The sequence below is a fragment of the Heptranchias perlo genome, chromosome 8 (genome assembly GCF_035084215.1).
Source record: "Heptranchias perlo isolate sHepPer1 chromosome 8, sHepPer1.hap1, whole genome shotgun sequence".
NCBI lineage: Eukaryota > Metazoa > Chordata > Chondrichthyes > Hexanchiformes > Hexanchidae > Heptranchias > Heptranchias perlo.
The window spans coordinates 9,629,201-9,656,397 of record NC_090332.1 but is presented as its reverse complement, the minus strand read 5'-3'; the positions used below and the strand labels follow the sequence as shown (position 1 = coordinate 9,656,397).

At 45.9% G+C, this 27,197-nt stretch overlaps 1 protein-coding gene across 3 annotated transcripts in view; it reads left to right on the top strand.

Annotated features, from left to right (window-relative positions):
* Positions 1-27,197, top strand: part of smyd3 (SET and MYND domain containing 3) — a 602,505-nt gene that overhangs the window by 449,767 nt on the left and 125,541 nt on the right. For all 3 annotated transcript variants that reach the window (XR_010963601.1, XM_067988627.1, XM_067988628.1), the window contains exon 6: positions 25,945-26,012. Coding sequence is in view for 2 of the 3 variants with exons in the window: in XM_067988627.1 (XP_067844728.1) it covers positions 25,945-26,012 (68 nt within the window). In the remaining variant the exon portion in view is untranslated. The remainder of the gene's footprint in view (positions 1-25,944; positions 26,013-27,197) is intronic.

The following is a 27,197-nucleotide window of genomic DNA, read 5'->3' as shown; positions in this document are numbered from 1 at the left end:
CTCTGCATTAGCGAGATCCCAGATGACTTCTCCACCATGCTGCCTCACTCTTCCTGCATAGTGTTTATTGGGAATGCCTGTTGGTTTTTACTTTGTTCCCCCTTATCATACTGCTTCTTTCCCGTCTTGAACTGATCTCTCCCAGGCCTGTTGGTGCCCAGTAGCTCAACCCCCTTTCGGGCTCTGCAGTTAAAAAAAAGATTTTTGTTCCTGTCGAAGCCCTCTTTTGAGCAGAGAACCTGTTGGATCTGTGGATCCCACTTGACCAACTGGATCTGAGGGGCAGGACAGCTGTGTCATCTCGAGCAGATCCTCTTCCTTCCTTTTGGCGTTGAGACGACTTTTTCATCTCGGTCGAAACCTAGACCTACATGATCTGTAACTCCTCTCCGCATTTTTATCGGGTGTCACTGCTGCCTGACACCAGCCCGTTTCTGATCTATTTTGGTCAGCATCTCATATCTGCTTTTATTTGTTATGTTTCTCTTTTATTTTCTGCTTACTGATTTAGTTAAGATCGCAAGTTACTCTGTGAAATTTATTTCCTCTCAGTGTTACCAGGCTCTCCCTCAATATTACTTTTCAATCTCAAGGGCACTTGTCTTTTCCTATCATTTTTGCTCCATGTAGTTTTGCTTTTCTGTGATTTTTTCTGTCCCCATAATGTTCATTTTTAGACGGTCTCTATAAATGAAGAGCCCTGCACCAGCACCGAGAGAGGGGGAAATGAAGGAAATCCAATGGATCTCAATGTCCTGCCAGTGGTGAAAAGTATTGGATTATGATGAAGAGAAAAGATTTTTTTATTGAAACCTATCGGAACTGTCAAAGCAAAACTGTTAAGAGGGAGATTTATATGATCAAAAAGAATGAAACAGACCATAAGTACATTTAAACTTGGAGCTGCATTTATTTCGAAGAGTGAGGTGCATCAAAATAGTTCTAATTTTTAAACTGATATCTCGTGCCAAGCGAGTTAAGTTGGCAGGTTTGCCTTTATGACAACAAAATGACCCATCATACTTGAATAAACTTGTAGAAATTGCCGCAGAAGAAAACTACTACTAAGTTTAGGGATCTCATTATTATTATCAGGGCTGTCAAACCACAAGATATGATGTGGAGATGCCGGTGATGGACTGGGGTGGACAAATGTAAGGAATCTTACAACACCAGGTTATAGTCCAACAGTTTCATTTTAAAATCACAAGCTTTCGGAGGCTTTCTCCTTCGTCAGGTGAGGCTGAGAGGGTGGACGGGGCCTCGGTTTAATGTCTCATCTGGAAGACGGCACCTCTGACGGTGCAGCACTCCATCAGTACATCTAGCTAGATTCAGTTGTCGAGGTTATTTTCACACGCAGCGCAGAGCAGTTGAAACATGACTGGAGCAGTGCTGGTTGTAATTAGAGGCCGAGCAACATGTCACAAGAAAAGAGGAGCACAGCTGTAAACCCAGCTCACTTGTGACGCTCTTCACCAGCGAGGTGTCAGCTGTGCAGTGTTTTGATCTCATGATTTCGGTGGTGCATTTAATGCTCTAATTGAGCGTTCACAACCATGCAGGAGGAAAGGAATCCAGCGAACATAGATGAACGGGTTTATGTAGATTGTGAATCCATTTGTGAAAGGAGTTCTGCCAGACGGTGGAATCAAGAAAAGAGACAAGACCAACCGCATCCAAAATATCAAACAGATTGCCGAAACCTCCTGCTCTGACTTCACCTTCTGACCCTGGCGTTTTGTTGTGGGCCATGGGGTGATGTGGTCATTTTGCTGAGCTCAGTGGCAAAATGAAAAGTCCCTGTGAGCTCATTTATGCAGAAAAACTAAAATTTGAAAGGACGATATCTTGCACATATAAAGTGCCTTTCACACCTCAAAGCGTTTCACACTCAACGAATTACCTTGGAAGCACAGTCACTTGTTGTGTAGGTAAACGTGGTAGCCAGTTTGCACATAGCGAGGTCCCACAAATAGCAAATGAGAGAAATGATCAGTTGCTCCGTTTTGGATGGCTTTGGTTGAGGGGGGTGGATGTTAGCCAGGATACCAGGGCAAACTCGCCTGCTCTTCTTCCAGTAGTGCCAATGGAATCTTTAATGTCCAACTCGGCCAAACGCAAAGCCTCAGTTACCGCCTCATACAACAGTTGGCACTCCCTCGGTACTGCATTGAAGTGCCAGCCCAGATTACTTAAGTCTTGGCCTTATGATGTGATGGACGTCAGCACCAGTGAGACTGGTCATATAATTCAGGTGAGGCTTTCTCCTTCCTCACCTGACGAAGGAGAAAGCCTCCGAAAGCTTGTGATTTTCAAATAAAACTGTTGGTCTATAACCTGGCGTTGTAAGATTCCTTACATTTGTAAACCACAAGATAGGTTTGGATAAGCAAGACCCTTTAGCCCATTTCCAGAATAACAACTCTACTATCATCCCATTACAGCTCGCTCCAACCACGGGAACAGGAGGTCAGGGTATCCATTTAACATCTCACCTGAAGGATAGCACCTCCTCAATATTGCGCTGGTGTTTTTGCCGCGATTTTATGCTCTGGTCTTGGTATAGGGTCTTGAATCCACAGCCTTCTTGCCTGGAGGCAAGAGTAACACTGAGCCAAATTGCTCCATGCAACAATTGTGTAGAAAACCAAATTAGACATGGGTCCATCCAGAGCCTAGAGAGTATCACACATCTTGGAACATGCCACAATCTACTTACTGGGATGGTCTCTTGTACTCTGGTCAAAAGTTTCATGATTATCACATAGTAGAAGGAAGAACCATTAGATGATGCTTCATTTTAAATAAGAAAGAAAGAACTTGCATTTATATAGCGCCTTTCATGACCTCAGGATGTCCCAAAGCATTTTACAGCCAGTATGTTTTTTGAGGGCTAGTAGGAACATAGGAACAGGAGTAGGCCTTTCAGCCCCTCGTGCCTGCTCCGCCATTTGATAAGATCATGGCTGATCTGTGATCTAACTCCATATACCTGCCTTTGGCCCATATCCCTTAATACCTTTGGTTGCCAAAAAGCTATCTATCTCAGATTTAAATTTAGCAATTGAGCAAGTATCAATTGCCGTTTGCGGAAGAGAGTTCCAAACTTCTACCACCCTTTGTGTGTAGAAATGTTTTCTAATCTCGCTCCTGAAAGGTCTGGCTCTAATTTTTAGACTGTGCCCCCTACTCCTAAAATCCCCAACCAGCGGAAATAGTTTCTCTCTATCCACCCTATCTGTTCCCCTTAATATCTTATAAACTTCGATCAGATCACCCCTTAACCTTCGAAACTCTAGAGAATATAACCTCAAGTTGTGTAATCTCTCCTCGTAACTTAACCCCTGTAGTAACAGTTGTAATGTAGGAAACACGGCAGCCAATTTGAGCACAGCAAACAGCGATGTGGTAACGACCAGATAATCTGTTTTGGTGGTGTTGGTTGAGGGATAAATATTGGCCAGGACACCGGGGGAGAGCTCCCCCCTGCTCTGCTTCGAAATAGTGCCATGGGATGTTTTACGTCCACCTGAGAGGGCGGACGGGGCCTCGGTTTAATGTCTCATCTGGAAGACGGCACCTCTGACGGTGCAGCACTCCATCAGTACATCTAGCTAGATTCAGTTGTCGAGGTTATTTTCACACGCAGCGCAGAGCAGTTGAAACATGACTGGAGCAGTGCTGGTTGTAATTAGAGGCCGAGCAACATGTCACAAGAAAAGAGGAGCACAGCTGTAAACCCAGCTCACTTGTGACGCTCTTCACCAGCGAGGTGTCAGCTGTGCAGTGTTTTGATCTCATGATTTCGGTGGTGCATTTAATGCTCTAATTGAGCGTTCACAACCATGCAGGAGGAAAGGAATCCAGCGAACATAGATGAACAGGTTTATGTAGATTGTGAATCCATTTGTGAAAGGAGTTCTGCCAGACGGTGGAATCAAGAAAAGAGACAAGACCAACCGCATCCAAAATATCAAACAGATTGCCGAAACCTCCTGCTCTGACTTCACCTTCTGACCCTGGCGTTTTGTTGTGGGCCATGGGGTGATGTGGTCATTTTGCTGAGCTCAGTGGCAAAATGAAAAGTCCCTGTGAGCTCATTTATGCAGAAAAACTAAAATTTGAAAGGACGATATCTTGCACTTATAAAGTGCCTTTCACACCTCAAAGCGTTTCACGCTCAACGAATTACCTTGGAAGCACAGTCACTTGTTGTGTAGGTAAACGTGGTAGCCAGTTTGCACATAGCGAGGTCCCACAAATAGCAAATGAGAGAAATGATCAGTTGCTCCGTTTTGGATGGCGTTGGTTGAGGGGGGTGGATGTTAGCCAGGATACCAGGGCAAACTCGCCTGCTCTTCTTCCAGTAGTGCCAATGGAATCTTTAATGTCCAACTCGGCCAAACGCAAAGCCTCAGTTACCGCCTCATACAACAGTTGGCACTCCCTCGGTACTGCATTGAAGTGCCAGCCCAGATTACTTAAGTCTTGGCCTTATGATGTGATGGACGTCAGCACCAGTGAGACTGGTCATATAATTCAGGGATAATGAAGTAATTCGTGAGGTAGTTTCGGTCACCGTTTGGGTGAACTTATTCACCTCCTCATCATGGTGCCTTCTTGATGACACATTTTGACGAAGGGGATAATCTCCGAAAGCTTGTGATTTTAAAATAAAATTGTTGGACTATAACCTGGTGTTGTAAGATTCCTTACATTTTGTGTAGGAATTCATATCTCGCTATCCAATATTATCAATGCGTTAATGTGTTCATTCCTTTGCCTGCTGGTTTAACAAAGGAGTTAAACTTTTGTTAAAATAGCTATCATGTTCTTACGAATGTGTGATGGCAGACAGAGCATGATGAGTGTTGATAATGTTTTAGTGTCTGAAGATGAGTTGTCACTGTGATGTTACAGCTGTGAGAGACTGAATTTTATTTTTGCACACAAGTGCTGAAACGCTAATTCAGAATTATTTGTCCGTGAGTGGGAGTGACATTGCACTCCATGATTAGAATGAGCCTTCAATCCAAATTGGTCCAAATTCAAGCAGTTTAAAATAAAAACAGAAAATGCTAGAAATACTCAGCAGGCCAGAGCAGCGTCTGTGGAGAAAGAAACAGAATTAACATTTCAGGTCGATGACCTTTCAGATTTCCAGTATCTGCAGGCTATATTTTGCTTTTACTCTGTTTCTCTCTCCACAGATGCTGCCTGACCTGAGTGTTTCCAGCATTTTCTGCTTTTATTTCAGACTTCCAGCATCCACAGTATTTTGCTTCTGTTCAACCAGTTTAAACTTCTTTGTCCTAATCTGAATTTGCCTCACTTCACATTTGGATACATTCTCGATGGCCTGGTCTTTTTTCCTTCTTTTATATATTTTTCAAGTTATCCCCCCCCTCCCTTACTTTGTATGATGAGAGCAGATGTGCAATCTGTTCCCAAACCTCTGCCAGTGGTACCTTTCTCAACTCTGGTATGTCTTACAGATGGGAAAGGACTCTGGCCAGAGTCAGTGAGGTGGTGCAGTGCAATTTTGGAACATAAGCTGGAATAATAACGTTGCTGATGCTGAGATCTGTATACAGCCTTGTGATAAGAAAAGGCACGTGTTGAACGAGAAATGGTCAGGACCGAGGTGCCCGGAGCCCAACAATGGTGGTGTGAAGGGAGAGGCCAGAGTTAGAGGAACTAGAGGCCTAAGAATTGGTCCGCTATTTCTGGTAGATGTGAAGTCTGGGTCTAGTGGTATGTCTCCTCAGGACTCTGTTCCTGAGCTGGGGATTTCTGCCCAAACACGGTCGATTGCCAAGATTTCTGGCTTTGCTCCAAGTCCTGTGCTCTACATTCATTGCCCGAGTCCTTACCCAATTGTATCTGTTCCCTGTGTGTTGTTGAACCGATTTCAGGACCCCCGTGTTCGAATCCCTCTACTGCTGCGCACCAGCCAACAATCTCTGTTCCTCTTCCTCAGCATTACTGCTTGTCCCATGCCCCCTCTCCTACATCATCAGAGGCGATCTTTTGGTCATCATGCTCATGCCCTCCAAAATGTTCTATCAAACCCATTTTTCCTTGCTGCCTCTCTCACTGCCTTCAAGAATCGACTAACAACCTATCTCTGACTGTCCTTCGGTCTCCATGGGACTGCCGCACCAGAGAGTTTTATTCTCCATTGTCCACGTCCGACCTGGTAGAGCAGCTGATCGAAGTGCTAGGTGATCACAGGGTTGGGAAACAGAGCCGACTGTCTACGCTGGCTGCTCAGTGCCCTCACGCAACGTACCCCTTGTCCTTGCCCGTTCCTTTCTCTGTAACCACCTCCAGTCCTACAACCCTCCGAGATCTCTGTGTTCCTCCAATTCTGGCCTCTTGCACATCCCCGATTTTAATCACTGCACCATTGGTAGCCGTGCCTTCAGCTGCCTAGGCCCTAAGCTCTGGAATTCCATCCCTAAACCTCTCCGTCTCTCTACCTCTCTCTCCTCCTTTAAGACGCTTCTTAAGACCTACCTCTTAGACCAAGCTTTTGGTCACCTGTCCTAATATCTCCTTATGTGACTCGGTGTCGAATTTTGTTTGATAATTACTCGCGTAAAGCGGCTTGGGATGTTTTACTACGTTAACAGCACTGTATAAATGCAACTTGTTGGCATTTCAATCAGCCGTGAGACTTGGCTGTTCCATCTGAGCACAGACGGAGCTGAGTCTCATCGTTGACTGTTTTGCTGTCTTGACTCTGGAAGACTCGGGCTTTTAGCCGTTGATGTATAAGTTCATGACCCAAATACCAGCTGGCAGATTCCTGCATGATTAATTTCATACATCTGGCAGCATGAACTGAACCACTATGTGTGTTGAATGGGAAGGATATTACCCACCAATCTTTGCCCATTAACAGTGTTCGTATACCCGGCCTGAGGGAATAATTAGGCAGGTTACTGAGAAAAACCCAACAAATCAATCCCAAATGCTTTTATTCCTTCCACCTCACTGGAGTGCTGGTAATATATACCATCTCGCCAAACCAGCCTCGGGTTAAACTTTTATATACACCTATTATCGACGCTTCTGAAATGAGTTTAGCTCTGTACAAGGTGCTCGGTATTAACTGGGTTTGGGAAATATTAGTGTTCACAGTCTTTATTAGTACACTTTACACAAACATTTATTTCAATATTCAGAGAGATTTGGACAACTGCTCCTGTTACAGGAACATAAGAAATAGGAGCAGGAGTGGGCCATATGGTCCCTCGAGCCTGTTCCGCCATTCAATAATTCAACTCCACTTTCCCGCTCTATCCCCATATCCCTTGATTCCCTCTGTGTCCAAATATCTATCAACCTCAGTCTTGAATATACTCAACGACTGAGTATCCACAGCCCTCTGGGTTAGAGAATTCCAAAGATTCACAACCCTCTGAGTGAAGAAATTTTTCCTCATCTCGGTCCTAAATGGCCAACCCCTTATGTTGAGACTATGACCCCTAGATCCAGACTCTCCTACCAGGGGAAACAGCCTCTCAGCATCTACCCTGTCACGCCCTCTAAGAATTTTATACGTTTCGATGAGATCACCTCTCATTCTTCTAAACTCCACAGAATATAGGCCCATTCTACTCAATCTCTCCTCATGGGACAATCCTCTCATCCCAGGAATTAATCTAGTGAACCTTCGTTGCACCGCCTCTAAGGGGGTGCTTATAGGAAGTGCTTGTAACAGGAATTTCCTGTTCACTGCCTTGTTCCCTGCCAAGAAGATTGACAAAATGATTCTGGCCACTTTTGTAAAAAGAAACGTGTGACCTTCACATAAGCCATAATAGCAGTCGCTACTCAGCTCGGATACAAAGACAGTTGTACATAATAGTCAGTGACCTTTCACCTCCATCGTGTTGGTACTATTAATGTACCTATGGTTTCGCCTGAAAACTTCCAATGCCACATGACAGCTTAATTTAAAATTTAGGAGAAATCTAAAGCAGACAGTCAGAGCTCCCATCCATTGTAATCCTGTGCTGTCCTAAGGAAAAAATAAAAATCCACCACAGGCTTCTCCACATAAAATGCCTCTGTGCATGTAAACATCTTACAGCTAATTATCCTGCGGCTTCATTTACCACTGAGTTACACCAAATAGAGGGTCCACATTTGTGCATGTTCATTCTTTCTCTTTCTCTCTTTTTCTCTCTTTTTCTCTCTCTCTCCTTCTCACTCTCTTTTTCTCTTTCTCACACTCCTTTTCTCTTTCCCACACTCCTTTTCTCTTTCCCTTTCTGTCTCTCATCGTCCTTGTTGTACCCCCACCCTACAACTCCGCCAATAATAAAAAAAAATAATATAATGGAAGCTCCCCCGGATTCTGTTATTTTAACTCTCTCTCTTCACCCCCCCTCCCCCCCTCCTTCCCCCACCTCCACTTCAGAGTCATTGCAACAGACTGTCTGTCTGCGAGCAGCTTCAGTCAAAGAGTTCGATAACAGGCCTTGGTGGCTCACATCAGAACAGAGCTGCTAAGATTCGCTGATACGTGTTGACATTTTGGAATGACCGCAACCCTGGAACAGACACCTCTTTATAAACTGAGAAGGCAAGAACACGTTTTTATTTTGGCAGATTGATTGCTCACGTACATTACACCAGCATCAAAACAGAACGTCCTTGCTGTAAACTGGCAGTGGCACAAAGCGGTATTAAGTAGCCTGAGCCTGAGGTGGTAACATGAGCTGTTGAAGGGAAAGGGATTTTGACATTTCTAGTTCCCACACAGAGATGTTCTGCAATGGTCCAAATTGTTATGTTGTGCGTAGTTCCAGGAGAGGTGGGTTTGGGATCGGGGTGGGGGGAAAAAAGTAGAAAATGGTTCTGATGCAGGAACCTGAATGGCTTCCAACGTTCTCCTGTCCCTTTTAACGTTGTCCTATCCATTGTGCTTTCACATTTTTTGCCTGCATGAAGGGCCTTTAAAAGTTACCTGGTCAAGCCTGGCCTCCGGATAATCTTTGCTGACAGCTCAATATATAAACTCAAAAAGTTTTTTGTTGCCAGTTTTTTTTTGTGTGGGGAGGGGGGTTTGGGGGTGGTGCTGGATTCACTATCTTTACCCGTAGACCACACATAGCAAGTCTGCTGCATTTCCCTCAGTGATTAAGCTGCTCCTGTGTACGTACTGCAGATAACTTGACAGCAGCCTCACTGCCTGAAGATAGATGTGTCAAATAGATCTGAAGTGACTGCTGGTTAGCTCAGTTTTGGAGGTAATTTAGCCGCTGTTTATGCTTAAAGTGCGATGCCCCAGCTCCCTATTCATTGCACAGATGGAAATCTATAATGAATGAACACTGGTGAGATTTTTTTGTTAAAAGTTTACTTTGGAATGCAGACTGTTTCTATGATTCCAACAAACTATTACAGCAAGATCTTTAATACATTATCCTTCTGTCGTGGAGCCAAATGCTTCCCTCCAGGGAAGGAGGAGGGGAAATTGGGAAGGTGACTTGATACAGGCTGCTCAGGCTCCAGAGCTTCATTACCAGGGGAGACATCAGAGCTAGGCTTGCATCTCAAGCATATTACATAGCCTGTGCCCCTTCTCAACATGGTCTAGAGTGGAAATCCTGGCTGTTGTCTCACTCCCCTCCTGACCCAGACTAGGGACATTCGGGCCAACATCTCACCTGAGACACAGCCAAGATCAACTTACTCAGCGGTTAATCGAGCCTGGTAGGGCTGTGCCCTCAAGGCTCAGAGCTGGCAGGTAGTGCGTTTTACTTTAAATGTATTGGATGGAACCCTGAATGTGTAGGGTGTAATGTTAGATCGGCCCATAGCAGTCCCAGCGGAGGTAGGTCCTAGACATGTCTAAACCATTCCCCTTCATGGTTCAGCTGTGCTGGGCAACTAATGGATGGGCTTCCTCCATCTCCAGGCAGGTCTATGCTGTGAGGCAACTAATGGATGGGCTTCCTCCATCTCCAGGCAGGTCTATGCTGTGAGGCAACTAATGGATGGGCTTCCTCCATCTCCAGGCAGGTCTATGCTGTGAGGTAGCTATGCAGCAAAAGTGGAAACAGTTGCAGGGAGGATGGGCCCTTCCAACACCAGTCTGCAGCAGGATCCTGCCTTAGGGTAGGCATCTCCTTTGGTTAATAGGCATGTAATCGATGAAACATTTAAGTCTGGAGATGATAGCTTCCGGAAGGTGTTAACTGGAGGCTGCGCATCCCCAATTTCCTTCGCTCCACCATTGGTGGCCGTGCCTTCAGCCGTCTAGGTCCCAAGCTCTGGAATTCCCTCCCTAAACCTCTCCACCTCTCTCCCTCTTTCTCCTCCTTCAAGATGCTCCTTAAAACCTACCTCTTTGACCAAGCTTTTGATCACTTGTCCTAATATCTCCTTATGTGGCTCGGTGTCAAATTTTGTTCGATAATCGCTCTAGTGAAGCACCTTGGGACGTTTTTACTACGTTAAAGGCGCTATACAAATGCAAGTTTGTTGAGTATCTTTGATCTCTTCGACCCGTAGCTCAAGCCAACAATGACTGGGTTGTAGAGAAGCAGTCAGCTGTGGAACCATCATTCGATGGCGTACATTGTGTATCCGTGCTGTGGTCAGTTGTGCTGCTCACCATCCCGCTCGTGAGAAGCTTCTTATACCAGCTGTCTGCCCAGCGAGGGCTCAGGCTCAGGCTCCTGACCTAAGGCCACAGTCCCGAAGTGTTAGTATCTCTGTCCCATGTGGTTCTCTCTTTGACTCTTCATGCCCCCTCTCCCCCACCCAGCTCTTGCTGACTTCCAGACCTGTTCCCCACTCGAATCCTGATCCATTCCCTGCGGTTCTTGTTCTATTGCCAAGTCTGCATGTTGGCCCGTTGAACACTGCCTCCCCCACCCCCAGTTTACCATGGTCCTTGTCCACTCCCTGTGCTGTTCTCCCCACCTCCCACCCCCGCCCCACACTAGTGCTTCCCACCAGAATCCCTACTGTTTCCCAGGGCCACTTCCCGTGGATTGGATCCCAAGGCTTTCAACTCCAAGTTTGTTTATTAATTTAATTTATTTCCACCCTGCCAACCAGATTCTTTTTTATTCGACTGAGACTGCTTTTAACTAATTAATTTGCCAGAAGCAATTGGACCTACAGCTTATTTTATTATTCCTGCCCATTTTCTTTGTCTAAGGCCGTTGTTATTTAATGCACTGAGGCTGCTTTTAATTAATATATTAAAGTTCTTGCCTAAAGCACTTCCTTTAGGTCTCACACTTAGTTCCTATAACATTGGGATAGCCACATTTTCCAGTAACTAATTTTTGGCAACCCTCCTGATATAAAACAGTGTATCCTTTGACTCATCATGAGCAACACCTGATGGTGCTATATTAAAAATAGTCTTGCATAGTGTGCGCACTTCCTGCAAGCATCATACTTATTTCCTGTCACACTCTAGTGTATCCTCACACTCACTACGAGCAGTGCCACGGGAGATCGGCCAACGTATTCCAAAATGAGAATGCTGACAAAGCGGTCCATCCCCTCGCGAGCAAGCTGACTACAACGATGAAGAAAGCTGTCGTTTTTTTTCCTCTCTCTTCCAAAGCCACATGTCTAAAGAAAGAAAGAAGCTGCATTTATATAGCAACTTTCACGACCTCAAGTGCTTTACAGCCAATGAAGTACTTTTGAAGCCTAGTCACTGTTGCAATGTTGGAAAGTGATGTTGTAATGTCTCACGGCAGGTAGTGTTCTGCTTCCTATCTTTGCTGGATTGCTGAAGTTTTCTCTTGCTGTGGTCAGCTCCTCAGCCTTGACTAACAGGAGAAACTCGTAAGAAGATAATGTACTCTGTAGAAAATGTATCTTGGCTTGAGGCAGCTGAGTTCTTTTGTGTATTTTCTCTCCTCCGTTGAACGTGCTGAGGTTCAGTCCGACAGGTCCTTCCTGTCCCTGCGGTACCCGGTCCAAGAGGCCTCGACAGTGATTGTCAGCGGGCTATGTAACCATAGTGGGTAGGGAGTGGAGGGAGGAGGTGGATCTCACAGGTGGGGCTTGTCTCACCTTGAACTGGCACTCTGGCATGAGTTACTGGACAACAATTGGTGACAACCATTGCTGATTTCAACCTCCTCCCCCCCCCACACCCCTCACGAGGCTCCTGGACCCAGTCGTGCTTTTGTAAAGGGGAAAAAGGCTGAGAAATGAAGATCTATTCATTTGATCACAATTTAATAATTCTAGCACTGGGAAAGAGCTACATGCTTAAACAAATTCCTGAGTGAAATGGTTAACTGGATGTGGCCTTCCCTGACGACCACAAGCCACAGAAGCTCCAGATATTAATCTACAGCTTCCCTCCGCCCCCACCCCACCCCCCCCCTCCTTCACCATGCCCCAGATGGAAATGACACGATTTGTACATGAGAGCCAGCCTTAAGTTGGATGAATACGGAGGGTGAGCATTGTCAGCACTTGTCAGAATAAATTACTCAAATTAATGTTTTTTTATATTAAAAAAAATTGGTTTGCAGCTTCAGCGCTATTTCCGTGCAAATCGTGGCATTTAATTTTTCCTCTGTATTATTGAACGTCATATGAATAAAGATCCTCACACAAAAAAAAAGACCTTGGGAATTAGTTGATCTCCATCGGAAAAATGGTGCTGTAAAATGCTTTGAGCAGTCGAGAGAAATTCCAGTAGAAAACCAGGATTTGTTCCGGGCCTCAATAGGTCAGTAGCCCAGGGGTGGGGGCGTCAGTTCAAGAGTATCCGAGTGAATTTAGTTACCGCTAAATTCATTTAGAATGCACCAGACTTGAACCTTGGCTTTTTTTTTTAGCTTGTATTCCGCTTAAAGATTGTAGCTGTGGGCTCCTGCGAGACCTTAGCTGGCTGAGACAGTGATTAGCTGAGCTGTACCCATCAGAAACGTCCCAGTTTACCGAGTTAGCTCATCTCAACAATGGTGGGGGGAGGGGGGGAAGAACATTACAATTTGCCTCAGTGCCCTTGATTTTGCGAGGGGGGAAATGGGGGATGGGGTTTCGCTCTTAATTCGCTATTTGGCAGACCCTGTTGGTCGTGTGGACGTTGCCACGTTCTGGGTTTGGTCACGATGCTCCCCATGGTGGAGAGATCTTTACTACCCCAGCGCTCTCCTGGTCGGCTTCCCACCTTGTACCCCCCCCCAATAAACTTGAGCTCGTCCAAAATTCTGCTGCCCGTGTCCTAACTCGCACCAAGTCCCGTTCACCCATCACCCCTGTGCTCGTTGACCTACACTGGCTCCCGGCCCAGCAACGCCTTTATTTTAAAGTTCTCATTCTTGTTTTCAAATCCCTCCCTATCTCTGTAACCTTCTCCAGCCTTACAAGCCTCCGTGATCTCTGCGCTCCTCCAATTCTGGCCTCTTGCGCATCCCCGATTTTCATCGCTCCATCATTGGCGGCCGTGCCTTCAGCTGCCTAGGCCCTAAACCTCTCCGCCTCTCTCTCCTCCTTTAAAACCTACCTCTTTGACCTGCCCTAATATCTCCTTATGTGGCTCGGTGTCAAGTTTTGTTTGACAAAGCTCCTGTGAAGCGCCTTGGGACGTTTTACTACATTAAAGGCGCTATCTAAATGCAAGTTGTTCTTGCTGTTGTTTATTAGAAATCTCGTGAAACCAACCCTTAGGAATCTTGGTGAAACTATCCCCTTTATTAGGAATCTTGGTGAAACTGTCCCCTTTATTAGGAATCTTGGTGAAACTGTCCCCTTTATTAGGAATCTTGGTGAAACTATCCCCTTTATTAGGAATCTTGGTGAAACTATCCCCTTTATTAGGAATCTTAGTGAAACTGTCCCCTTTATTCAGAATCCAGGTGAAACTGTCCCCTTTATTAGGAATCTCGGTGAAACTGTCCCCTTTATTAGGAATGTTGGTGAAACTGTCCCTTTTATTAGAAATCACTGCGAAACCAGCCCCTTTATTAGCAATCTCAGTGAAACTGTCCCCTTTATTAGGAATCTCAGTGAAACTGTCCCCTTTATTAGGAATCTCAGTGAAACTGTCCCCTTTATTAGGAATCTCAGTGAAACTGTCCTCTTTATTAGCAATCTCGGTGAAACTGTCCCCTTTATTAGGAATCTCAGTGAAACTGTCCTCTTTATTAGCAATCTCGGTGAAACTGTCCCCTTTATTAGGAATCTCAGTGAAACTGTCTTCTTTATTAGCAATCTCGGTGAAACTGTCCCCTTTATTAGCCATCTCAGTGAAACTGTCCCCTTTATTAGCCATCTCAGTGAAACTGTCCCCTTTATTAGGAATCTCAATGAAACTGTCCCCTTTATTAGCAATCTCGGTGAAACTGTCCCCTTTATTAGCAATCTCAGTGAAACCGATCACTTTATCAGAAAACTGCGTCACAGATTAAATTCCTCTGTTCGGTTGCTTGGATGTGTTAATATTATTGAACCTCCGGCAGCCAATTATAATGATTTTTTTCCTCTATTGTCCAAAGACCAGTTTTTAAGGTCATTGTGACAGTGATTAAATCGCCCTGTTTCCTACCCTGCTATCGGTTCAGAGAACTGCTGGTAAAAATTCCAAGAATGCCTTCAGTACAGTGTGAGACTTTAATTGCGTATTACTTTATCATTTAACTCGCACGTTATAAATCAAACTGTGCAAATGGGGGTGATTTTTCAAAATCTTTGGGCATGAAGAAATTTTCCCTTCATAAAAAAAATTTCCCCGCTTTGTCGTTTCCCCCTTGACTCATTTGTTCTCTCTATAATGGTAGCTTTCCTTCTCTGATTCTTGTGCTGGCACTGCAGAATAAAGGCTGCAGGTGGGAGATATGAGGCAGACTACTTTGTGTAGTGAGATTCTGTGAAGTGAAATTTTGTGTCATTTTCTTAGGAGGAGGGGGTGGTGGTGGGATGGGAGGGGTGGTGGTGGTGGGTGGGGGGAGAGGGGTGGTGGGTTGGGGGGGGAGAGGGGTGAGGAATGGGAGGAGAGGTGCTGGGGCGGAGAGGGGTGGGAGCGGGTGGTGGTGGTGGTGAGGGGCGAGGGATGGGAGGGGTGGTGGTGGGGGAGGAAGAGGGGTGAGGGATGGGGGAGGAAGAGGGGTGAGGGATGGGGGAGGAAGAGGGGTGAGGGATGGGGGAGGAAGAGGGGTGAGGGATGGGGGAGGAAGAGGGGTGAGGGATGGGGGAGGAAGAGGGGTGAGGGATGGGGGTGGGTGGGGGGGGAGAGGGGTGAGGAATGGGGGTGGGTGGGGGTGGAGAGGGGGTGAGGAATGGAGGTGGGTGGGGGGGGGGAGAGGGGTGAGGAATGGGGGTGGGTGGGGGGGGAGAGGGGTGAGGAATGGGGGTGGGTGGGGGGGAGAGGGTTGAGGAATGGGGGTGGGTGGGGGTGGGACAGGGTTGAGGAATGGGGGTGGGTGGGGGGGGAGAGAGGTGAGGAATGGGGGTGGGTGGGGGGGGAGAGAGGTGAGGAATGGGGGGGGTGGGTGGGGGGGAGAGGGTTGAGGAATGGGGGTAGAGGAATGGGGGGTGGGTGGGGGGGTGGGACAGGGTTGAGGACTGGGGGGGGGTCGAGGTGGGGGGGAGAGGGTTTGAGGAATGGGGCTGTGGGTGGGGGTGGGACAGGGTTGAGGGAATGCGGGGGGGTGGTGATGGATTGGGGGGGGAGCGGGTCTTGAGGAATCGGCTGGGGGGGTGGGTGGGGTGGAGAGGGTTGAGGGATATTTGACAACTGAACACGGTGCTTTTAATGTCTCCCACCTGGAGCTTTCTCTCCACGTATCGATACACGAGTCAGACCGTCCAAGAGGGAAAAAAGGAATCTCCTGCAGCAGGAAGCAGTTATCGGCAAAAGGGGAATTAAAAAATAAAGAATATAAAGCTCGATTTTATAAGATTGGGGCCCGTACGTTTATAAATTACAGCAGATGGATAAATGAAGACAAAATAAGACTGCAGGGGCCAGAGATGCAGCTAAAGGGTTAAAAGAAATCAACGTCGGGAAAGCTGAAAGAACGCTGTCCCCTCCTCCCCCTCCCCTTCCCCTCCTCCCCGCCCCCTCCCCTGCCCCTCCCCCCTCCCCCCCCCTCCCCCCTCCCCACCCCCCCTCCCCTCATCTCCACCTCTCCTCTCCACCCCCTCCCCCCCCTCCCCTCCTCCACCTCCCCTCCTCTTCCCCCCCCACCCCCCCTCCCCTCTCCCCCTCCCCCCTCCCCCCCCCCTCATGCCATCCATCTGCAAATGAGAAAATAAGATACAGACAGGCCTCAGCCACAGGAACAGTTTGCCCTTGAACTCGGGCTCATTCCAGTCGGTTTGTGTCATTCAGACCGCTTTAATGTACTCAGTCACATTTCACTACATCCAATTAATTCACTCATTGAGAGCGCGTCTGAGGAAATAGAAACTGCTTCATTCATCCACAGGCGCGGAATTAGGACCTGGCTGTTCACCGGCCGTTTAATCATCCTTCTGTTCCTTGCATTGTCGCATTTTATACAGCATTTCTTTTTAATTAGCCTTTAAATGATTATGAAGTTGAACGCTGCGTGATAGCAGTGCTTATATGTCTTTATCAGCTGAGCTGTCCCTCACTGTGTTCAAGCAGCAGGGAATAACACAGATTTTGGCATTTTAATAGCGCTGTAATTGAATATTGTGCAGTATATTCCAACAGAACAACAGTCAAGTGTCTCTTGCCCTCCGCCACGTCCTGATTTACAGTAACAAGTTTAACCTGCTGTGAAGAACAGGACACGAGGAATATGGGACTCTCATCTTAACGCTTAGAAGTTAAGCAAGCTGGCAGCACTGTACAGTGTGATACGGAGCCGTGCACACCAGGTTTGATCCCGGATCCATGCCGGGCTAGCTGATCTCGTTTGGGATTCTGTTTGGGATCGGCCTCAGAGCACCTGGACTAGGGAAGAGGATAAGCCAGGCTTAGGCTCCCATGACCTGATGCAGTGATTCCTGCCAGACATATCGGTGGCACAGGATGAGACTTGGCAGTGGTGCATGGTGATTTGGACAAGATGTTGTAGAGAGGCCCCAAGAACTTGTGGAACTGTAACTCCAGCACGACCAACTGTCCAGGGGGAATATTCTCTTCCCCGCCCCCCCGCCCCACCCAAAAAAAAACAGTTAAACACCCGAACCTTCTGTGACAATTAATCAATGGGGTTAAGGTGTTCCGGGTTAGTCAAAGAATCTGCTAAGATTCTGGCTTAGAATCTCAGGGAATTTACATACTGAGGAGGATATACAACAGTCTATTTGTTCAAAGTTGCTTAATTCGAATTATCTGGTAATTGTTTTTTTAAGCACACTTTACTTTGTTATTTATATTGCTTACTTCAAGTTATTGGATTATTCAAATTCTTTTTAGTACTTAATCAGGAATTATCAGGAGTAGACTGTATACCTGCTCCGACATGGAGCTTTGGACAAATAAGGATGGAACCAACTTTTGGACAGCAACAACAACTTGCATTTATGTAGCGTCTTTAACGTGGTAAAACGTCCCAAGGCACTTTACACGAGCGTTATCGGACAAAATTTGACACCGAGTCACGTAAAGAGATATTAGGACAGGTGACCAAAAGCTTGGCCAAAGAGGTAGATTTTAAGGGGCGACTTAAAGGAGAGTTTAGGGAGGGAATTCTAGAGTTTAGGGCTTAGGTGGCTGAAGGCTGTGCTGCCAATGGTGGAGCGATGAAAATCGGACAGTGAACTCTGAGAAGAGGCTAAGAAGGCCAAATCACTTGAGGAAAGAGGGCGGAGAGGACGCGGCCCAGTTATCAAACAGATAGTCTCTCCTTTCCTACTCCTGCATAAATAATTCTCTGCGTTGTTTTTTTCCCTTCCCAGTGGCTTCTGCATATTTGAAATCAGGAGTTCTCGAAGGTGGAGGATTGTGGGTGCTGTGTTAGCACTTGCTGGGCAAGGACAGGATTGGACTTAGTTGTGATGCCCTCCCATGGTAGAATATTCCCTGTTGTTCACTATTCTCCATTCACTGCACGACTGTATCTCCTTTATAAACTTTCTATGCAGGGAGTCAGCATCATGGATGTAGAGAAGTCCTTTATACATGGCCAACATTTATCCCTCAACCAATACAGATTATCTGGTCACATTTCTACACACAAAGGGTGGTAGAAGTTTGGAACTCTCTTCCGCAAACGGCAATTGATACTAGCTCAATTGCTAAATTTAAATCTGAGATAGATAGCTTTTTGGCAGCCAAAGGTATTAAGGGATATGGGCCAAAGGCAGGTATATGGAGTTAGATCACAGATCAGCCATGATCTTATCAAATGGCAGAGCAGGCACGAGGGGCTGAATGGCCTACTCCTGTTCCTATGTTCCTATTTTCCTATATATCTTCTTGCTGTTTGTGGGACCTTGCTGTGCGCAAATTGGCTGCTGAGTTTGCTGAGAAGATTGAAACCCAGCAGAAAGCCAAAGACGTCTCGAGGCAATCAAAACATCCTGGGAAAATTCCCACATGGCGCTGATGACAGGCATAAGGTGGAAACTCAATGAAACTTAAAAGTGCCAGCCGTGGCTCAGTGGGCAGCACTCTCACCTCTGAGTTAGAAAGTTGTAGGTTCAAGTCCCACTCCGGACACTTGAGCATAAAGTCTAGGCTGACACTCCAGGGCAGTACTGAGGGAGTGCTGCACTGTCGGAACTGCTGTCTTTCAGATGAGACGTTAAACTGAGGCCCCGTCTGCCCTCTCAGGTGAACGTAAAAGATCCAATGGCACTATTTTGAAGAAGAGCAGGGGAGTTCTCCCCGGTGTCCTGGCCAATATGTATCCCTCAACCAACACCACTAAAACAGATTATCACATCGCTGTTTGTGGGACCTTGCTGTGTGCAAATTTGCTGCCGCATTTCCCTTCATTAAAACAGTGACTACACTTCAAAAAGTTGGCTATAAGGCGTTTTGGGACATCCTGAGATCATGAAAGGCGCTATGTAAATGCAAGTTCTTTCTTTTAACAAGTATGATCCTCAGGGCACGAAGAAAATAGCCTAGACTTTCCCATTGGGGTAGGACTTCCGCCCGCCACGCCCCCAGACACCTGCTGAATTTCTGGCCCATAGTCATTAAAATAATTGAGGTGGGCTCCCTGGCTTTGGGGAGCCAACATTGGGGTGGAATATAGTCGAAGCATGTTCCACCCTGGGAGTGCCAGCATGCCTCGGAGCTGCCAGTTAAAACAAAAATGGAAAATGTTTTCTCCCCATTTTTCCTCTTTCTTCTGGGACAATTAAACAGCCATAGCACAGGCCCTCCTCCATCGACATTTAAACGCTGGATGCCTGGGTCTAACAGCTGGCCTTGGTGTTCAGTGTTCCACCGATGCAAATGTTGTGAGAAATGTTGGAGGATGTACCTCCATCATTTGCATGTCATTTACGTGTGTCCGACCTGATATGGGTGGGCACATCTTGCATTGCCAGACCTACTCCCAGGGAAATAGGGAGAGGCAGGGATGTGGAATAGCCCATAACGAGCAATCTTCTGACCCCCACCCACCCCAGATCCACTGAGAAACCGTCAGGAGGGGGTTGAAAAATCCTGATCTTTCTCTAAGTCAGTGGTGCTCTCAATACAGCCCACCCAACACTTGCAGCCTGACTGGCCCTCACCGTGGCTCTTTATGCATCACGGGGTCTCTGGCTACGGCTGGCTTGGCTGTGGGTTGTTGCTGACTCTGGGATCCAGTGCCATTCCTTCTCCTCTTGTTCTCCAGTGACAATAAACAAGGGGACACTCTTAGGAGACGGGCCTGTCCTGGCACCCGTAGCACAAGTGAAGGGTGTCACTTGTAACTCACCACTGTGGCACAATTGGAAACGAGGAGGTCACCGGGTGACGAATTGTGGGTTCAGGGTTGCGTCCAATCTCTCCAAAATACAGCGTGTCGGAGCCATCCTGAATGAGGCCGTAATCAATCCTCAGCATAATAAAAAGTAAACAAGTAACGCTGCTCTACGTGATATAGGTAGAGTCCCCCTGCGATCACACAGCTGCGGAAGTCGACACAGAATTGAGTGCTCACTGTGAATTTCTCTGCTATCATTTATTTTCCCCTTCCCTTAATGGTTTTTGTCATCGTAACTATATTACAACCAATCCCAATGCCAGGTGCACCAATCCCAATGCCAGGTGCACCAATCCCAATGCCAGGTGCACCAATCCCAATGCCAGGTGCACCAATCCCAATGCCAGGTGCACCAATCCCAATGCCAGGTGCACCAATCCCAATGCCAGGTGCACCAATCCCAATGCCAGGTGCACCAATCCCAATGCCAGGTGCACCAATCCCAATGCCAGGTGCACCAATCCCAATGCCAGGTGTTCTGAGTCTGAACGGTGCCAGGTAACAGCTGAAATGTTTCGGGGGTGAAGTGAATGGGGATTTTGTAACCCCGTTGATCGCAGCTTTGTGAACAGCTGTCGTCACAGAAGTTTTGAGTCCGGTTTAGTGTCTAAGTGTGAAAAATGTGAAAAGCATAGATATTAACAAGCTGCAATTCAATGGGGATTAGAAGGTTACCAACATCTGACACCATTCCAATGAACACTAGCTGTTGCATACCCACAATATAACATCGAGATCCTACTTCACACCTATCTGTCTCCTCTGGCTAGGTGTAAAGTGAAATGAGACAGCTCTGTCTTCAGTGGCAGCTGTTACTGTAAACATGGAAGACTCGGGCTAAGTACCAGCAAATTGACACACAATGTTTCTGAACAAAAGCTGCCAGTTTAGCACTTTATTTATTACTGGTCGATCCCCTGTGGCATTGCACATGAGGAATTGTAACCAAGTGTAGTTTTCTGATCTCTATCCACCCCTCTACTGCCTCTGTGTTGTAACACTGTTTGTCCAACATCCAGATCTGGATGAGCCGAAATTTCCTCCAATTGAACACTGGGAAGACTGAAGCCATTGTCTTCGGTCCCTGCCACAATCCCCGTTCCCTAGCCACCGATTCCATTCCCCTCCCTGACCGCTGTCTCAGGCTGAACCAGACTGTTTGCCAACTCGGCGTCCTATTTGACCCTGAGCTGAGCTTCCGACCCCATATCCTCTCCATCATCAAGACCACTTACTTCCACCTCCGTAATATGGCCCGTCTCAGCTCATCTGCTGCTGAAACCCTCATCCATGCCTTTGTTTCCCCCAACCTCGACTGTTCCAATGCTGTCAAGGCTAGCCTCCCAGCTGCCACCCTCTATAAACTTAAGCACATCCTAAACTCTGCTCGCACCAAGTCCCGTTCACCCATCACCCCTGTGCTCACCGACCGACATTGGCTCCCGGTCCGGGAACTCTCCACCCCACTCTCCTCGTTTAAAGCATTCCTTAAAACCTAAATCTTTGACCAACCTCTCCTAATATCTCCTTAAGTAGCTTGGTGCTAAATTTTGTTTGATAACACTCCTGTGAAATGTTTTCCTATGTTAAAGGTGCTATATAAAGGCAACTTGATGTTGTTGATGAGGGAGGGAGATAATTGAATCAGGGCATGTGGAGGGCATTTAGCACTCATTTTAATGTCATCCATGCTGTCCTTATTTTTATATCTCTCAATCTTGATGTATTTAGAAAATATTAAAACTCTTGCATCTGCATGCCGTTCATGACAACTTTTTCCTCTATAAGTGACTATGTCCACATTTCTAATGGGAACTGACTACATAAATTCGCAGGGAGGGTGTAAAGACAGCATGACAAGTTTACATAGTGAGTTGCCATTATATATGTGGACATAGGAATTAGTAATGGAAAGAGTTGACAGTTAGTGCATGCAGATGCAAGATTTCAAATATATTATAGACCTATCGACAATGAGAAGTCTCCAGACCCAGGACCGACTTGCCCCAGAATTTGGTCTGGGTTGAGTCGCTGAAGAAACTGGTTTTGAATTGCTGCAGATTCTAGGGAGGCCCTGGATTTAGGTCACACCACTTCTGTTAATGGCTGCTTTCATACTGGTTTAGTGCAGTAATATTGATGCCAGCTCCCGATGCAGGGGTCAAAGTGAACTTACTGAGGTCGGTGGCAGAAAAAAAACAATTTGTTTCTTCAATTTCTTAAATAGTCACCAATAAATCCAATAAGGAACTCAGGAGAAACTTCTTTACCCCCAGGGTGCAGTTAGAATGTGGAACTTGCTACCATATGGAGTGGTTGATACATTTAAGGGGAAGCTAGATAAATACATGAGGGAGAAAGGAATAGAAGGATATGCTGATCGGGTTAGATGAAGTAGGGTGGGAGCAGGCTCAGGTGGAGCATAAACACCGACCAGCATAGACCGGTTTGGCCAAACGGCCTGTTTTTGTGCTGTAAATTTGATGTAATTCTATGTCAATTGGGTCTTCCCAGCTGCTAGTCTTAACAAATTCAGCAAGTTTAATTTAGTGTTGCTTCCAGCTGTGGGAGATCCATGTGTCGGGAGCTGGCAGCCCCTTTACAGTACTTATCCAAAATGAAAGCAATTAATAAGAACATGTTTGCTTATTGTATGGAATCCTCCTTTCCCAATTAATTTTAATGGGACTAAATTCCAGGTAAGAATGAACTGATTCTCTGATTAAAGGGAGTGTTTTTCCTCTGTTCCAGTGAATAGAAGAAAGCTTGTGTCATCTTGAGTCTGACATCCTAATACGTTTTTTGCCTTAAGTCTTCAGAATTGTCTGTGCTGAGCTTTGTTGGTGTGTTCGCTTAAAAGTGGATTTGCAACAAATTGTACTCCTATTACCACATATCATCAGTTAGCGACAGTGCAAAGGAGATTATCCGATACGACAAATTCACAATACAAGCAGTTTTCTTGATAAATCAAAGTGGCCTTGCTACTGCTCTTGACTGAATTTCATACCATTTATAATCACTTTGAAAACTATGTAAACTTTGCCAATCATTATCAGTATTGGTGCATTCCTACTGCTGTGCGATTCTGATGTACTGTCCGCATGGGTTGGAGACACAGCCTAGAGCAGGTTGCAGCCTCGCCTGGGGGTGGTTGGTGGAAGGCGGGGGGGGAGCAGATAAGAAAGTCAATTGGCTTCAGCTGAAGGCCCTGTGGCTCGTTACAGATCTTCAAGCACATTTTCTTACTTTGGTAGGCCTCACGCTGGCTTCTTGTCAGGCTTGTTTGGCCTAATTGAAGATTTTACAAGTTGTTGAGCAAAACCTCTTGGCAAAAAGGCAGCAGATTTTGCTGCTTTATCAAAGTTCCCTAATGAACAGTGCAACCTTTAAATAAAGACTGAGCGAAATACAGCCCCCCCTCCCCCCCCCCCCCCACTATTATTTTTGCTCAGGGAAACATCAATTGCATTGAACGAGTCCTTTTGTTACACAGCTGAACAAAACCATTAATGGTTATGAAGTAACATGACATAGTTAGCCATGGTTTGCATCGGGGCGATGTGTTAAAACGCAGACAGATTGAATTGAGACTTATGTGATTAATATTGTTATTATGCCAGCTGGTTTTGTATCCTGATGTATGATTACAACTAAGTATCACTTCCAGTAAAGTTACTCTGTACTTTTATCCTTGTGCAGCTTAAAGCAGTTCACATACTGTTATTATGTTTACATTCTCCCTACCACTGTATCAGACCACAGAAATGTGGAGTGCATGGGTGGCCCTGGAATTGGTTGACAAAGAAAGTTGGGAATGGCAGAGTGAGTTTTTATTTAATTTGGATCACTGCTCACCTATTGGGATTAACTAGGACTTTGCTTTTGTTCCTCTGTTATTTAAACAAAATGGGTTATTTTGTAAAATTGTATTGCAACGTAGTAATTCCATTAAGAATTTAGTAAGCCAACATCAACACAAATTAATTATGCCCCGAGTTAGCTTAGCTTGGACCAGCATGTGGAATTCCTTTATCTGCGTCCTTAAGTTTTGTGTAAGACCGTGAGAAATAGGTTAAAAAAAACCCTTAGGCTCAATAAGCCTTATTTTCAGAGATCATGCCTACCCGTGCTACACTATGCCACCAGTACATCTTGGGTAAAAAAATTTGAGGCGAGACATACAATTGCCTGAATGATTTGGCTTTGTTGACTCATTGGTGTAACCACTGCTCTGGATGGTCGGAGTTTACTGCTGAACATTTCCCCATCTTGCATTGAATCATAGAATCATACAGTACAGAAGGAGGCCATTCAGCCCATCCTTGTGTTCAAATCCATCCGTGGCTTCACCTCTCCCTATCTCTGTGACCTCCCCCAGCCCTAGAACCCTCCAAGATCTCTGCGTTCCTCCAAATTCTGGCATCTTGCGCATCCCCGATTTCCATCGCCCAGCTATTGGCGGCCGTGCCTTCAGCTTCCCAGACCCTAAGCGCTGGAATTCCCTCCCTATACCTCTCCGCCTCTCTACCTCTCTCTCCTCCTTTAAGACGCTCCTTATAACCTACCTCTTTGACCAAGCTTTTGGTCACCTTTCCTAATATCTCCTTATGTGGCTCGGTGTCAAATTTTGTTTGATAAGTCTCCTGTGAAGCGCCTTGGGACGTATTACTGCGTTAAAGGCGCTATATAAATGCAAGTTGTTGTTGCTAAATGTGGTTGATATTCTGTTGACATTGGTCTTGCTGATATTTTCTTATTTCTGACTGTTCATGGTTGAAAGGGAAATGTATTATATTTGTAATTTTAAAATTAATACTAATTTGACCTTTTTTTTAAAAGAATGCAGCCATTAATGTTCATTGAGCCATTGTGACACCAATACAGTGAAACATTGCACTGTTCTAAATTGTGAATTCAACCCATTGCATCATTATCACACTCCCTGAATATAGCACCATCCTCTGACCTCCCATCAATACCTTATCCAGACACAGCTACACCATGGCTACTCTGCGTAGCTGCATCACTATCCCTCCACTAAACCATCCATACCCTGCTTATCTACATCAATATCTCTCCAATAACCTATCCTTATTCTGCCCGGACACAGCCCCGTCCCTCCACTAACCCATCTGTACCAACAACAACAACTTGCATTTGTATAGTGTCTTTAACGTAGTAAATGTCCCAAGGTGCTTCTGGATGCACTGGAGTATTATCACTCAAAATTTGACACTGAGCCGAAGAAGGAGATATTGGGACAGGTGACCAAAAGCTTGGTCAAAGAGGTAGGTTTTAAGGAGCGACTTAAAGGAGGAGAGAGAAGTAGAGCGGCGAGGATGTTTAGGGAGGGAATTCCAGAGCTTGGGATATAGGCAGCTGAAGGGCACGGCCGACAGTGGTGGAGGGAAGAAAATCAGGGATGCACAAGAGGCCAGAATTGGAGGAGTGCAGAATCTCAGAGGGTTGTTGGGCTGGAGGAGGTTACAGAGATGGGAGGGGCGAGGCCACGGAGGGATGAGAATTTTAAAAGCAAGGCGTTGCCAGATCGGAATCCAATGTAGGTCAGCGAGCACAGGGGTGTCCAGACACAGCCCCATCCCTCCAGCAAACAATCCGTATCCTTTCTCATCTCTTAGAAAATACTGATAAAAGGCATGCCTGCTTTCGCTGCCTCCTTATTGCAGTGGGCACTAAAATATATAAAACTTTACCCGACTTTCCCACCATCACGCAGGCTTTTCTTCTGTCACACGGTTTGCACTGCAAGTCTGTTCCTCGGTGGGGAGTTATCAGTAAAATTGTTCTAATCCAAACACAGGGCACGCTAGTAGCTGGCCATTAAATATTTTCCTTATGTGGCGTTACAGTCGAGATCGAATAAGGATGTTTGAATTGAGAAGTGGTGCAGTGGGATCTCTGCACAGTTAAAGTGCAGGCGCTCCACACAGCATCCTGTTGTTCGAGCAGGAGCCCGGGTTTCCTCGTGGAGGTTTGGTGTAACACGGGACTATCCTTCTTGTTTACACAGGTGACTTGCAACTGTTTCACTATCAGCAACGGGGAGATGCAGGAAGTTGGTGTTGGCCTCTATCCCAGGTACTGTGAGTAGAGTCTGAGTAGAACCTGCAACTGATACAACAAACACCGGTTACGCGGGCACGGTCGCTCAGTTTTGACATTTTTAATGTTTATTTTGCTCTCTTAAAGAAACTAAACTTCTTCTTGGACTCTGGCTCACGTGGTGGGGCGGCTCTGAAAATAAAAATCTGTTTTTCCCAAAATGAGCTTCTTCACATTTCTCTGCACGGTTCTGCATCTGCTGCTTATCTGCCCACTCTGCTAACCTGCCCATGTCCTCCTGAAATCTCTGGCATTCTCCCTCACAGTTTGCCCGAGCCCCCTAGTTTGGTATCATCAGCAAACTTTGGTATCATTTCTCTTTTACCTACGTCCAAATGATTTCTATAAATGGAAAACAAAAGATGTCCAAGCATAGATCCCCAGGACACACCACAACCCAAATCCGGCCAACCTCTATTTACCCTTACTCTTTGCTTTCTGCCCCCTAGCCATCTCTACCTTGTGGCTATATTTCTTTTAATACCATGGGATCTTCATTTCATAACCAGACTCCTATTGTATCTAACATGATAGTCAGTGAGGATTGCCTCATTGTATCAGGGGTGTGAAAATTATTAAGTTTGTCAGTTCCCCAAGTTACAATTGTGATCGTGTGTTTGGCTAGTCAAATGATATGGAAACTTGTGTATTTTTTTTTTCTCTCAGGTGAAGGCTTGTTTGTTGTGGGGGGGTGGGGGTTGTGGGGGTTACAAGTATGAGAATAGAATGCTTTTAATTGGCGGATTTCTCAGGAAACTATCGGAAAAGTGTGACAAATTTATGTGTACATGTTAAATATGCTGTGCGGTGTATGGAAGACTTCTAACCTGTTCCATTGTAGCTGAATGCGCATATACTGGCAGAATTTGCAACACAGAATCTAGAAAAACAAATAACAAACACATTTTCAGAAACAGGAGGAAACACTACGCCTCTAAAGTTCACAGATATAAAATACGATCTTTTTTAAGTGTGTGTGAAGTTGAACTGTGTAATGTTTAAGCTCAGCAACTCAACAAGTAGCCTTTATTTTTTTGGAAGGGAGAGGTTGGTGCGTATTTGCTCCTCCAATGGACTGTAGCGGGTTAAGTCCAAGCCCCTTATTAAAAAGCAATTTGGGCAACCGTCCAGTGTAGGCAAGAGAATGTCTATATAAGGAGT